This window comes from Anopheles arabiensis, chromosome X (assembly GCF_016920715.1).
Source record: "Anopheles arabiensis isolate DONGOLA chromosome X, AaraD3, whole genome shotgun sequence".
Classification (NCBI taxonomy): domain Eukaryota; kingdom Metazoa; phylum Arthropoda; class Insecta; order Diptera; family Culicidae; genus Anopheles; species Anopheles arabiensis.
In genome coordinates this window covers 17,923,986-17,938,975 of record NC_053519.1, presented here as the reverse complement: position 1 = coordinate 17,938,975, position 14,990 = coordinate 17,923,986, and the positions used below count along the sequence as shown (strand labels likewise).

The following is a 14,990-nucleotide window of genomic DNA, read 5'->3' as shown; positions in this document are numbered from 1 at the left end:
TCTTCTTAAGAGTATGTTTGTGTGAGTTTCTTTAATGGGAATAAGTGTGTTTTGTGTGCGTGTATATGTGTGTGTTTGGTAGCGTTATTTATTATTTTCTCCCCCGTCACTCAACGCTAATATTTACAAATCCATATTCTATTCTAAGATGCCTTTAGTTTTACTGCCATGTTGTCTCATATTTTTTCTCACTCTCTTCGCGTAACGGCTCTCAGTCTAGCGCAAAGACTTCCCAACATTTATCTCATGTTTCTCTCGTTTTCTTCCTATTTTGCAAAGTTTTGGAACGTATTTCGTGTTTACTTGCTGCTTCTGCTCAAACTTTACCCAGCAGCTGTTTACATTGATCGATGGGGCCCCTTTTTCCTGTTCGTATAGGACCAAGCTTTGCTTCTCATCTTTGAGTCTAGTGAATGGAGTTTTCTTTTCTTGTTTTTTTTTTACATACTATATGTTGGTGGAACGTGCTGCTGAATGTATTGTTTTTGCTTTGTTCTCCTCCTTAATGCAGCGATAAGTATCTCATCAATGTTAATTTTTTCCAACGTGTCTTCGCTTACCGTAGCGAAGATTGAATTATTCCTAACCATGATATCCAGATGCACCAGTAAAAGAGCAAGGTTTACATGCAAGCGTCAAGGGGAGCGGGTGTTGGAGGTTTTCTTTTTTCGTCATGCTGAACAATTAAGGGACAGTGTGGTAGCTTGCCCGTTTATAGAACGCTTCAAGTTTGAGCAGCAGACAGTACTTTGTGCACCTGATCTGCTCACTGATGTAACGATGTTTTCTTCGTTTGCCCCTTTCGAAACCAAGGACGAACTTTTTTTTTGGCGAAGAACAGTGTTTAGAGAGTGTTAAGAGAGTGTTTCAATTCGTCCTTTTTAATTGATGCGGCTGGTAGCTGCACGAGCTGCCCGCTCGTCTTAGGGTCGGTTGTCCAGCAGGAGCCGCAGGTCGAGCCCACTGTACCATCGCAGGCTGGCGATCGCGATGGAGGCAAGCAGTAGCAGTGATTGGGCTGCAATGGAGAAAGTTGGCAGAAATGTTGAGAGAAAAACAGTGAGAAAACAGTGGAAAGCAAATTTCGTGTCATGTATTTTGAGATATATTGGGAAATTTTACTGTTCCTGTTTTTTTTTTCGTGGTGCGTAGAATACTTCAATAGCAACGTTTTACAACAAGCTTCTGGCACCAAGCTGAAGCCACTAAATTACACTTTCCCGTTTTACAAAGGAAAAGCAACATGAAAGTCAGCTCGTGGTAAGCTCATTTCACACCTACTTGACGCATGCGCTGTATGATCTTGAAATTTAATTATAATGCCACCTTCACGCTCGTGCAATAAAATCTTCCCTCCGCCATCCTTCCACCATCTGCGCTCTACCTAACTACCCTGTCCCTTCCTAACCACCTCATCCCACAAAATCCCTTTCCACCGCAAATGCTTCCGTCCGGGGGCGGGCGTGCTGCAGTCGGCCAGGTTTGGGAAAGCAGAAAGCAGCGGTGACATAAATAACAAGCAGGCGGGAGCGCATAAATTCATTCGAAAGCGTTCTGAGTGACGACTGAAAGTAACCGAAGCATAAATAAGATCGCCATAATAATCCCCTCTTACCCAGGCAGGCAGGCAGGCAGTGCCCTGTGCGACGGTGTGTATGTATGTGTGTGTGTGTGCCGCGAATAGCACGACGGTTTCGAACCGAACAATTCGTCAAAAAGCGTACCCACGTGCAAATAATCCAATTTCAATTTATGTACCCAGCCTCCACCGCTCCCTTCCTTCCCATCATTTTTGTTTTTTTTAATGCTCAGAGAGAACGGTTGCAGTACGCTACGGTAGCGCAGGTGCACTCGCGCCAGTCCTTGCAATGATGTGATTCATAATTCAGTGTGAATTTTATTTCCCTGCTCACTTTCATCTCCGTTCCATTCGGGGGAGGTTTCGTGGAGTAAGTGATGCTTTCGCTCCCTCCCAAGCACTGCTACCCATCACCTTTGAGTCGCGTGGCGTACTGCCCTAACAATTTCCCAAGAACTGTTCCGCGTCAAATGGTCCTCTACCTCGTACGTACTGATGCAGCAAGATAACGAAAAGGGAGCGTACGCTGGTACAGTTATTTTTATTTCACGTTCAATTTTGCCAATGTTTGACTGTGAAACCATACCCCTACCCACCTCCTCCTTGAGACACACACACACACCCACATGGGAAGGATGACGGTTCAATTCGTTGCTCGTTCTCGAAAGCAGGCGAGCTCTTTGCACAGATCGAAGAACGGAAATCTTTAACTCGATGGACTATCGTATAAATCCCTTTTCACTTTCGCCTTACGCGCCGAACGTGTGTGTGTGTGTGTGTGTGTGTGTGTGTGTGTAGTCCGCCGACATATTGAGTGATGCTGTTTGTTTGTGTGTGCAATGGATCACCTTGGTACAGCACAACTTTACCCTAATCCTTCCCGGCCGCTTTAGGCAATGCAATTCCCGGCCTCGTTATCCCCGGTTTTACGCAGGATTGTGTGCGTGTTATACTGGCTCTTAACGTGTATGCGTTTTTCTTCTTCTGAGTAATGTTCTTACCTTGCTCTAATCTTCTTTTCGTATTTTTTTTCTTCTTCTGATTACTACAAGTGTCAATTTTTACATGACAAATTCAGCTGTACCATGATGATGATACTGGAGCCGGCAAACTGTGGTGCAGACAGAACAAACGTTAAGCACGAAGCCACGGCACGGACCGTTCTGTTCAAGGTAAGGGGCTATAAAGTGGATCCGAAATGAGTGGCTGATAATTTCTATACTGATTGGCTGCAAAATAATGCCCCGAACAATCGGAGGCGCATCGAAAAGTCAAACAAAATAGGAAACATTTTTTCTCTTTTTTGACTCTTGTTGAACGAATTCGCCTTACGAGGGTTAAATAATTTCCAATCCCTCCTGGGGGTCTCGTATCTAGATTCGAAGCATATTTATGAGATGGCGGAATGGGGTTAAACGATGGCATAATAAAAATAACGGCCCTATGGTTTCATCATTTCTGCCAGCGCTTTCTCCACTGCATCCAACAAACAAAAACCCGGGTTTTTTCTTTCTCCTTTCCCGGACGGTCACTCTGCAGGTCAGTGTGAGGGGTTGATGTTTTTTGTTGTTGTCTTATTCCTTTTTCTTTTGCTGTGTGCCTTTTACTTTTGATTATGAACCACCAGCTCCCCATAAAACCCTTATTGTCTTGTAGTGAGCGGACCAAACACGCTCGTATCAAGATTTGTTTTCATTTCGTGGGCTAGATCAGCATGCGAAAACATGTGTAGCAAAAATGAGGCAGAAACGAGAATGAAGAACACATACACAACAAAAAACACTCACACAGCCTTTGCTCGGACACGGGGTTTTTGGTCGAAAATCGGAATCCGCAAGCAAATAACGAGGCTGCCCGGTACCTTCGCACCCTTTTGGTATCGTGTTTGGTCGTGGGTTCGCTCGACATCCGCATCAATATTATAAATTTTAAATAAGCTCCAATGAGTGTTTCTTCTGCTGCCACTGGCACCGCCGGCTGTGTCTGGTAATAATTCATCCCTCACGCCCAAGGCGCAAACCCTCTCTCTCTGTCGTGCTCTCTCTCTCTCTCTCTCTCTCTCTCTCTCTCTCCATCTCTCTCATTTTCTCCAATATCACATGGGTTGAGCTTTATAGTTCTGCAGTACTTGGCCCATTTCCTCTCTTTAGGTCCGTTTTCTTCGGAAGCTCCTGCCTTAGCCAAATGGTTCTGATGATCTTTCTCTCTCTCTTTCTCTCTCTCTCTCTCTTTTTCGTGCGCTACGGTGCCCTTTACCACCCGACGGAAGGGTTTTACCCTTGCCTGGGGGTTGCTTTTGTATCTCTCAAATTTTCATGGTGTCATAACCTTTGGCCGTTTGCCCGAAAAAAACCTGAGAACTTATAGGGAGCCATTTGTTTGCATGTGCGTATGTGCGCTCGTGTGTGTGTCTGTGTGTGTTTGCGTATATCTTCTGTTCATTGAAGATTTTATTTGTGTACTGGTTTGTTTGTCTGTGTCGAATGCTTGCTGTGTCTTCTAACTTTTTTTTTGTTGGTAAGATTAAGGAGAAAGGAACGTTTCCATCCATCTTCAATTTCTTACCCAGAAACACCCAACAAACCCTTCGTTCGAAAGCAGTTTTTGTTTTCTCCTCTGGCCGGCTAGAATGCAAACATCGGGATGCGGATTTATGGTAATGTTAGCCCATTCTCATGATGCTTTAAATTGGATGGCAGGCGGCAGGAGGTGCCCACAACTCTCTTTCGCAACAAAATTTATGTCACTCGGTTTCGTAAGGATCAATCATGCTGGCCGAGATGAAAGGGAGCAATGCGTTGCAAAGTGTACGATGTTGCACCCGAGCAGAGGCAGCCAGTGGATGGTGCACGAGAGCGGAAAAGGGATCAGAAAGATCAAAAGTTGCTCTCGACACTCGATCGAACCGGTCGGCGGAGCAGTGACTTGACTTTATTACTTACTAATAAAATATACCGAGCGGTGGGGTTTATTACTTCCCCCGTTTCCTCCAATGCGGCGTTTAGCGGGAGAAAATCAGAAAAAACGCCTCAAGAATATCGCCTTGCCGGATTTGGAATCGGTCGATTCTGTCTCGCAACAATGGTTTCGTTTGGTGTGTTTTATGCGACCTTGCCTTGGATTGATTATTGCGCGCTTTGATTAATGCTTCCAGGCTTAAACTTATTTAATGGCTGCGTGCGCTTCCCATAGCGGCGGAATAAATAAAGCCCCTTAAAGGAGACGTGGACAGAAACTTTGGAAGCAGTGTGATGTTTCCGGGGTCGCTGACATTGGAAAACTGTGACACATAAACAATAGCACTTTTATCCCTTGTGTGCATGTGCGTTGAGAGGTCTTGCGTGGATGTGATTACATTAAGGTTGTGCTGTTTATTTCGCTTTTATTTAGAGGGATTTTATGTTTGCGACCCGCTCTATCGTTTCGTTTACGACCATGCCGATTGAGCAGTGATTTTAGTTGCACAAACTGTTGTTTGAAAGATGCAACGGCTGAAGTTTGAACGTCCGGAGAGAGAGAGAGTCGTTAATATCAGAGATAAAAGATTCAAATATCTCGTTTGCCATGATCACTAAGTAGCAAGGGGTCGAATGCGTTTGACTGTTCCTCGCCTTAACGTTCCCAGAGAATGGACGTTTCTGATAACAATTCAATTGCTCCGAACATCAAAAACCAATCATTATATAGCGAACACCAGCTGTTCAATCAGATGTCACAAAATTTTGCCTCGAAATTCGATTGCCCAACACACTTGAACTCTGAACATTTCATTTTCCAAACGCAACATCCTACTACGTCAACATCCAAAGCACACCGGTGTGTGTGTGTGTGTGTGTGTGTGTGTGTGTGTGTGTGTGTGTGTGTGTGTGTGTGTGTGTGTGTGTGTGTGTGTGTGTGTGTGTGTGTGTGTGTGTGTGTGTGTGTGTGTGTGTGTGTGTGTGTGTGTGTGTGTGTGTGTGTGTGTGTGTGTGTTAAGACACCTGCAATCTGCCAGATTGTCAACTGTGTGATGTGTGGTGTGTGTGCGTGCTAGGTCCTGTAAGACAAACATGTACCGTGTGCGGTGGAGGGAGTTTGAAGCACGACGTGTTATGCAAGAATGAAAGCAGAATCGTTGAACGCCTCAGTTTCTTCTGCTGGAATTTAGCTCCGTTCGGCACTGTTTTGGTTTGTGCCGAACGTACCGCATTTTAGGGCGAAACTTTGGTGCGCTAAAGGTTGCCATAACGAGCGAACCAATGTCAGGCTCGGTATCTTCTTACAGGCCAAAATAGAGGCCTCTGTATAGCCTCCTTTATCGGTTAAAGTGAAAGGAGAAATATGATAGTTTGATTGGAGTTGAATCGAATGCCAGCTGGTAATATAAATTTGTGCAGAAGCAGGCAGAGCAGGCTGAAAAAAAAACTAATCTCAGAAATCGAAACCAGTTCGAGCTCGAAATGCCGTATCTTGCGTACCGACCGAATACCGGATTGTGCTTTCAGCTCTTACTAACGGGAAAAAAGATGGAAACTACCAACGTTAGCCGTGCTCGAGGAATGCATCGGTGGCCATTGTTTTCAGCAGCACTGTGCGGCTGTTGTTGACTTGTCTGTGTTCCATTTCACCCCGGCAAGCTGCTCGGTAAAGTCCTGACTCACCGTACTTAGACGAACCGATTGTTACCGATGAGCTGCGAATGAGCGTCGGCCCATTGTTTCCTTCTGTGTCCCGGGAAAGACCACAAATGAAGCTGCCGGGGTCTGAGCACCGTTTGGTGATCCGTAGGGCAGCAGTAGTACCGGAAAGGTAGACTGGAAGCGAATAAAAATAATCAAACCCATCCACAGCGGGCCCCGACTGCGCTTCGAGTCGCCCAAACCCGAACCCGGCTGAGATTTGGTTGTTGTTATACCGTCCGGGCCAAAGTTAATCTATCGATTCAGGTCATTCTTATACCTCATGCTGCCCAATTCTCTCCATCGGTATGGCACTTGACTTTGCCCGCATAAACACGAGACACCACCTATCCACTCTCTACGCTGCATCAAGCATCACACATAACACATAACATAACACTTGGTACTCGTCTTGGCCATAGCTCGAAACAATTACGCAACGAGACTCTGAAGGTGGTTCTGGCAAGAGCGGGAAGAAACACAAGAAGCAGGGAGAAACACATTGAAAACATTCGCTCGATTGGTGCTGTGCCGAAATTCGAGTGCTTTTTGGTTTCGATTCCTCGCAACGGAGAGGGTGCTGATGTGGTGTGTAAGTAATTCTAAAGACTTCGCAGAGAACAAGAACAAGAGCTCTGTGGTGTGTATGTGTGTGTATGGAGGGGGGAGAGTGTGGCAGGGGGAAAGAACCCACTCAATGCATGGTCGATCCCGGAAAATTCGTCGTCCAGTGTCGGTCCGAGCATAACCGAGCAGTTCAGTGGCTGAGGATCGTCGTGCATCCTGAAATGCACGATGTACGATGTAATGCTGCAACCCTTGTTATGGAGCGCTATGCGTGTATAAAGTGAAAGAAATGCTTGGTCGAGTCAGAAAAATAGAACCACTCCTTCCCAACTCCCCTCTTTCACGTGCTGCCGCTCATCAACACGCTTTTGTTTGGTGCTGCTATCTTTGACCCACTGTTCGTGGGTTATTGTTGTGCAGCTAAATAATGCCTTTCGGAGGTTTTGGTTTTGCTGGTACCTTTTGTTGCACCGATTTGGTTGATACAACTTGCCAATGCAGGTAAAAGCTTTGCAACTAATTGCATCTGCAGGTTCGGAAAGTATTCTTTGGCTCAAGTGCGATTGTTCGGCGGGAGTTTGGAAAAGTGGTCAACTTTTGGAGCTTGAAAAGATAGTGGGGAAAGTGGGGAGAAATACATGGGGCTCCAGATTGCAGTTTTGTTCTGAAATTGTCCAACAATTTTCATAGCCTCTGCAATTTCATTCAATTAATTGTTTCATCAAGCTTTTCACGTTTTGAGCAAACGAAGGCTCGTCATCTACTCTCTAACGTGGCGTAAAATGCCTCTTTCTTTATTAAGAGCACATTCCAACAATGGATAGCGTCCATCTTACAAGCTTTGCTTGTCAGTAAGAACAATGGGTAGCTTTTGGGGAGCGGTAAAACTTACCACCATTTAGATCGGAGCTGAGGGTGAGCGCTGGAACGAGGCTTGTTCGGCTGGCCGCCCGGCTATGGCCGCCGAACCCAAACAGAGAGGATCGGTGGCTGCGTAGTGCCACGACCGTTTTCGTCTCTCGGCCAACGGACGGTACGGCGTCGACCGTGGCCACGCACTTGATATGGATCACGTTGTCCAGCTCGCGCTGCACCAGCCGGTCGACTGGCACCCGCATTTCCAGCATCCGGTAGCGGATGACGAACCCGTCGCTTTCGAGCGATGTCTCCTGCAGCTGTTGCAGGTACTCCATCGGAACCTGAAAAAAAATCAAACAAAAAAGAGATCGAGAGATGGAAAGAGAGAGAGAGAGAGAGAGAGAGAGACAGAAAAAGAGAAAGAGATATAGAGATACATACATAGGGCAAATTAAACAAGAGCGACAACAAATAAACAAAGAGCACAAATACTCAAGAAGTCAAGAAGGTACTAATTATGCTGCCACTGCACTGCCACTGCGGTGACTGATGGTTCGTTGTGGTTGCAGGGTCAGCGTCGGGATTTGAAATCAATGCCTCCACCGGTGACCTCGCCTGTCAACCGCAATGTATACCGGGCCGGGCGTTGTGGTTTCTGCGGGTTTGTAGGGCCCATGCATGGTGGCTGACAGGCAGGCAACGTCACTGATGCAAGCATTGCCAGTTACACAATAGATCGGAAACAGGACGCAACGCACCGATTCCATCCGGATTGTGTAATGAGCACCGACACCGAGCATGATGCTGTTCTCTACCGACGTTTGGAGCTTTCTGTGTTTAAAAAAAGAGATCCTAGCACAACTCGAACCTGCGGCAAGCTACTCAGAGGAAGTTTGAGATTTCCGGTTCTAATAATCGACGTTGAAGCAATCTTTGTAAAACAGATTGAGCGAACAAGTTCTATTTTTTTCTTCTATTTGACGTAAACGTCCTACGGGAACATGCCCGCCTATACAGGCTTTCGGAACTTTATTAGTACCACGCTACTGGATAGTCAGTCCTTTCTGTAAATTCTATCAATGTATTCTATTTTTTGACGAGACTATCCCGTTATCGTGTTAGCGAACTTTACTAACGGTGGCTTGGCACGGAATAATCCCGCATTTTTATCGCATCATTGTACACCGTTTACAATGGATCTTAATTCTTGGAAATAAAGTGATACTTCAAAATCTGTTGCAAGTGTGTAAAGCTGTTTCTGCAAAGCTCGAATAAAGCAGGCTTTGCAAATACTCCCTTCTTTTTCGTGTAGCTGCTGCTGGAAAAACGAAATCCATCTTTAGTGGACCACAAAGATAAGCTGGTGCAACTTTCTGAAATTTTATCCCCCTCCTCAGGATCTCTAGCAGTGTGACTTATGCAGTTCCAATAATTCGTAGCACAGATTCGTTCCGCTCACTCGACATACGACTTTGCTTGAGGGAATGAGGCTCTGCCCAAAACTTACCGTACGACCGTTGATGAACCACAGCAGCCTGGTGACTAGGCTGGACCTGTCGGACGTGCAGTTGGCGGCGATGTGCTCGTTTGGTAGGTAGCTCGCGCTCAACCCACTAATAGTGGGGTCGTCCTGCGGCAGCACCTCAACCGTCATGTTGCGCGTACCGTTCGCGAGCTTGAACTCGGGCGCGTCGCCCGATATTTCGCACCGATACTCGCCACTCGTGCGCCGCTGCAGTTCGGTCAGCCGGATCGAGCAGAGGTACTGGTTACAGATGGTGGGTCGATCGGTCGCGATCACGATTCCATCTACCGGGTAGGTTGTCACCTTTGGAAACAGCATCGGTGCATACCTGTAACAGAAGAGTAGGGAACGAAAAGGTGAAACAGTGTTGTAGATACTAGGTTGCATATCAGTCAAACCAGAGAATTTGTGGTAATGATGTGTGAGTTGCGCTGCCTGTCTTAAGCTTGATTTTTCATTTTTGAGTGAGTGAAAAAGCGTGTTGTGAGGTCGCTCATCTAAGACGATTGTATTTTGTTCAGGAGGAACGGTCCAAAAAGATCGTGTTTCAATTGCAGTAAAAACAAATTAAATACAAAATGTATTATTTTTGAGAGCTGTTTCTTGCCATTATTGATAATCATTTGTACATATTGATGTTTCAAAATTCATGTATCAAAAATTATTGTAGTCATTGGAATGTAGCAATTTATAATGCAATTTATTTGAACAGCGCTTAGCTGGCCGTAATGCCTTCAAGGGTAAAGTCTTTATTGATGCTAACTTTTATTGTTTTTACGAAGGTGTTATAAATGAACTAGTATGTGACTTGTGTTAAAAAGGTGCATACCGCCTAACCCTCTAAAGTTAAATAGAAAAAGTGAGATCAAAACCCACCGACTTTGTTCCACGTATCGTTGAACGTGTGACGCGAACGTGGACAGAGAAACAATTAATTGTCGTTTTCATACCACCTCGCCACTCTGCCACGGCACTAATTAAGTGAACTTAGGCTCGCCCGGCATGTGAACAGCCCATGGCCAAAAGGCAACGAAAGTACGGTGCTCGCGTACCCGGGGCCACCGTGTGATGATGATTCAATCAGTTCGGCGGCCCTGAGCCACACCGTTCATTATCGTTTTCGCTGCCCGCTGGTACGCTAGCCAGCTGGCCGTGTTGGTCGTGGCAATAAATGTAACATATACCGACGGCAGCATTTTGAGATGGTGGCCCACCGAAAATCGCCGGTCTCGGACTTTCGGACCTACTTGCAACAAAAACAAAACATGAAGGTGACCACTTCCCCGTCCCAAAATCCCTGGCTGCAATCTGACACGCTTCGTTGAACGAACTCATTTTCGAAGAGCCACAAACATCATCCAGGGTAGTTGTCGTCGACGATCGTGCACAGTGTATTGTAGTGTTGGGAAATACGAATCCTACGAGGAATTCGATTTGGAAGAAAACCCAATGCATCTTGGAACTCGAATCTCCGAATCCCAAACCAAATTTTACTTTGGTTTGAATTTGTCGGAGGAAGAAGGAATTTGGGAACTGATTTGCTGTTTCAATAAATGCATGTAAAACTATTTATAGAAAAATGGCTTCTGTTTGAGTTTGATTTTACATTAATGATTGAGTTTATTCGATTGCTCATTACCAAAATTGCTTTCCCTTTATCGTAAAGCTTCAGTTTTTCAATTATTAAATACAGCAAAATGTCATCAAAGATATTTGTGTTTATATGAACAATTAGCTCAATTATTGGTTCTGATTGGGATTTTCCGAACAATTTACAATGAAACCTATTGGGATCTATTTGGTAATCCAAATGGATCACAATAGGGTCGCAATCAATTTCCAATCTCAAACGAATTGCAAACAAATTCTAATCTCAATTACAATCCCAATTCCAATCGAATCTCAAACGAATCCCTATCCCAATCGCAATCGAATCTTCACAAGGGATGCGATTCGATTCAAATTTTTCAAAAGGGATTCGATCCGATCGAAACCTAGGGATTGAATCATCGAATCTTCCGAATCAAGAATCTGCCAACACTAGTGTATTGACGTTGGTGCTACGTTTTCGGGACAAAAACTCCAACCTGCATCCACTGGGGTTGCATCGGAGTGCAGCTGCCACAAATTGAACAGAACGTCACACCGCTATGTATATCACGCGGGTTCGTCCTGTACGCTATCCTACCCGCGTGTGTGGGTCCTTGCAATGATATTTGATTATCCCTCGCCTCAACTTCAACCTATCGCACACCCAACTGCTCTATTTGACCATTCACAAGCCAAACCTGGTTACAATGTAATGGATGGATCAGTAAAAAAAAAAGATAAAAAGCTTGTGTTTGCAGGGATACGTGGAGGTTAAAAGAACCGTGTATGAGATATCACGATTACGTACCTGTAAAACTCCTTATTGCCCTTGTACCATTTGACTGAGTTTAATTGGTGAGCGCCCAGATCGTAGCTGCAGGACAGCGTTACCGTATCACGATAGTCGACCACCTCCGGGACGTTCATGTTTGTCAATCGCAGCGCCAGCGTCCGGTGCCATTCTGTAAAGTAAAGGGAGCGATATAGCAGAGATGGTCAGTCATGTAGTGCAAACGAGAGAACAAGAGAGAAACAAAGCTATTAAAAGAGATAGAAAGGGACAGAGATTGTTCGAGCAAACGGCATTTTCTGCGCCACAGCGTTTGGCCCGATGGTCATACAAATGAAAGTCAAACATTTGAGCACGATGAATCAAAATCGTCTGTTCTGTGAAATCAACATAGCAAACAGTGCCGAAGTGGATGGCACGCCCGAATGGAATAATCACTGCAAATTTGGAACATCAGGACATTGTTTCGGAAATCAATCGGCGAGGAAATAAAACAGAAGCAGAAAACAGTTTTGCAACAATCATTCGAAAAACAAAGCGCTCACACAAAAAAAGCATACCCACAAACACACACAGACACACACATACTACTCTCCCAAAATGGCTGCGCAACAACATGTGTGCATTAGCAAATGATAGCTAGTTTGTTTTGCATTGCATTTCATTTGCTTGTGCAAATAGTTTGCTTTTACGCACCGAAAGGTAATAAAAAATGGAAATAGTATGGTCGTAGTGATGAGTTTTTCTTTTTCATCTGTATTCTCTATCTGCACATCATGGTGGCACTAGTAGTCAAGGGTTCGTCCTATAAACATACCCATCATGTGTTCCGATGAACTATCGGCTTAGAAGCGCTTCCCGCACATCACCTGCAGCAGGTTTTTAATACATTGTACAAATCGAATTTATACTCAATCGTTTCAATATGCTCTATGGACGTCGGTGATCCCGTGGAACAGTGGTCAGCTCGCACGATTTAACAACTTGCCCGTCGTGGTTTCAGGCCTAATATTTTCATGGGCTTAAACCTTTCCATTCCCTCCTGTCATGGGTGAGTGAGTGTAAGCTTTTTATGTTTTTTTTTTGAAAGATTTGGGCAAAGCCCGCTTCGGAAATCTTGTGTCATCGAAAAATTCCAAGTGATTGGAAGTTAAGTCTCAAGTTAAGTTAAGTCTAATAAATCAATGCGAATCAAATACTCAAACACGAATACGAATCAATAAAGCAACCGATGCACAACATATGTTTGTGATGTGGGTTTTTTTTTCGCAGTGTTTATTCTAGTACCTCAATCGATGACACTTAAGCCGATAATGCTAATAATCGATAAAGTATCGATTTTCAAATGTTTTTCGTTTTTGATAATCTATCTGCCCAAGGTATGATATTTCATAAGTCAGGTAACTATACATCTAAAGATACTAATAACAAATGTTTCCCGCCTCCCGGCATTTCGATCAAGGTTTTGTACACCGGTGCAGTCATAGTTTAAGAATCGTACATGCACCGTTAAAAAACTCGATTTATTTCACTTAGATATTCACAGCAATATCGGTATCATAGCCGGTCTCGTAGTACAGTCGTCAACTCGTACGACTCAACAACATGGGTTCAAACCCCAATGGACCATGCCGCTATACGTAGGACTGACTATCCTGCTTTGGGGGGGTAAAATCCTTAAGTCACTGAAAGCCAAGCCCACAAGTGGTACAGGCAGGCCTTGACCGACAACGGTTGTTGAGCCAAAAGAAGAAGAAGAGATTCACAGCAAGTGATACAAGCATTTACAATATTTAAAAAAGCTAATCAAAAACCGTAATTGGGGCGATTTACGATTGTAACCAACTTGTTTATAAAGAGTTTGAGTTTGGTGGCGGATATCATATCAACGCTCCACCGAACACGACATGCCAAATAAGACGCAGATTTTCAGAAGCATAAATATTTGGTTAAGAAAGGTTAAAAATTACTTGGGACGCAATTTTAAAATTTATCAAAAGTACTTAGACTCTTTCTTAATAGAAAAAAAGTAAACAACGTGAGTTTAAAATGTATCTTTTTTGTACACAAATAGTGAAATCCAATATGGCGAAACGGAAATAGCGTTGGGCCAAAATGCTCTTTTAAGTGTTCAGGGCAAATTAATACAACTTAGGTATTTTTCTGATTTTTCAATGGATTGTCTTGTTTGGCACTTGAAATGAATTATTGTTTCATTCCGTGCACTGTTATAAATGTACACAAGTAAACAATATAGGATCAAATGTTTGGCCCTTCGTAATGTTTCTTTTTCTTACCATTATTAGGCATCAAAATGAACTTTTATTAATTTCCAAAAAAAGAGAACATTTCTTTCCAATGAAGTTCCAAACGGGATGAGCAAATCAAAACACTCACTATGGAGCTACCCGATTTTTATCATCGAGCGTACTGTGAGGGCATATTAAAGTGGGCGGATCTCGGTAGCTCTTTAGCGCGATAAATAACACTAACTCCATACTACAAGAAGTAGAAAAATGTGAAACCAGTACCAGAACTGTTCCATATTTCCTATAATGTTGTAGCATTGATTGAGAGCCCTATTACCGAAGTATGTTTGGAAGTATGAAGTATTTTTGTAATAAAAAATAACATTTTGCCTTAGCTCTACTTTTCACTCTCAGCACTCAACTTATATTGTCAGACACAAGCTGGATTGCCGTTAAAGCACAAACCATAAATGCGCATTTAATGAGTAATGTAAGGGAAAGGAACAGTTCGCATTTTCCCTCGGTTCGGTTTCAATAACATCCCGCTATGGTTGGTTGGTTTCCTGCACTCTGTCACTGTGTTTTCATCTCTTCCATCTGAAATTACAGAACCTGCAGATAACGGATCGAAAATATATACTGCCGATAGCGACCTGTGTACATTTTCCATGTAGTTTTTTTGCCCTCTCTCGATTTTGTAGTTTTTTTTCTCTCTCTCGATTTTCTATTTCGTTGCAACTGATTTTTGTGTGCATGGTCCTCCATGTCAATTCTTTAGTGCTCTTCATTTCAGTGATGGTTTCGAAAAAAAAAACAGTGCATTGACGTGCGTTACCATTTCACCTTTTCGTTGTTACGCTCTTCTCGCTGCTGCCCTTTTCAAGGGATGTTTTCACTCGGATTGACTTTTCGTACGCTCCACCGTGTGCTGACGGTTGATCGCATTCAGGGTGCAATCAATATTAGAACCCGTATAGACTCCCTTCCCTATTTTCGAGCCCGTTTTTTTTTTTGTATGAGTGAAATTAGAAGTGAGGCAAAGGCTGGACAAAACGGCCTCTTTACGGGGGTAGGTGAAAAGTGCATTTCTATTGATACCAGCATCAAAGGATTTCAGAGATAGAGAGACAGAGAGAGAGAGTAAGAGAGAGAGAGAGAGAGAGAGAGAGAGAGC

At 44.0% G+C, this 14,990-nt stretch overlaps 1 protein-coding gene across 1 annotated transcript in view; it reads right to left on the bottom strand.

Moving 5' to 3' along the window:
- Window positions 1-432: 432 nt before the first annotated feature.
- Window positions 433-14,990, bottom strand: part of LOC120906584 (pregnancy-specific beta-1-glycoprotein 11-like) — a 59,325-nt gene continuing 44,767 nt past the window's right edge. The window contains exons 2-5 of the mRNA XM_040318369.1: window positions 11,586-11,739; window positions 9,170-9,515; window positions 7,697-8,003; window positions 433-1,018 (exon numbers count right to left, since the gene is read on the bottom strand). Coding sequence (XP_040174303.1) covers window positions 924-1,018; window positions 7,697-8,003; window positions 9,170-9,515; window positions 11,586-11,739 — 902 coding nt within the window. The 3' untranslated portion in view covers window positions 433-923. The remainder of the gene's footprint in view (window positions 1,019-7,696; window positions 8,004-9,169; window positions 9,516-11,585; window positions 11,740-14,990) is intronic.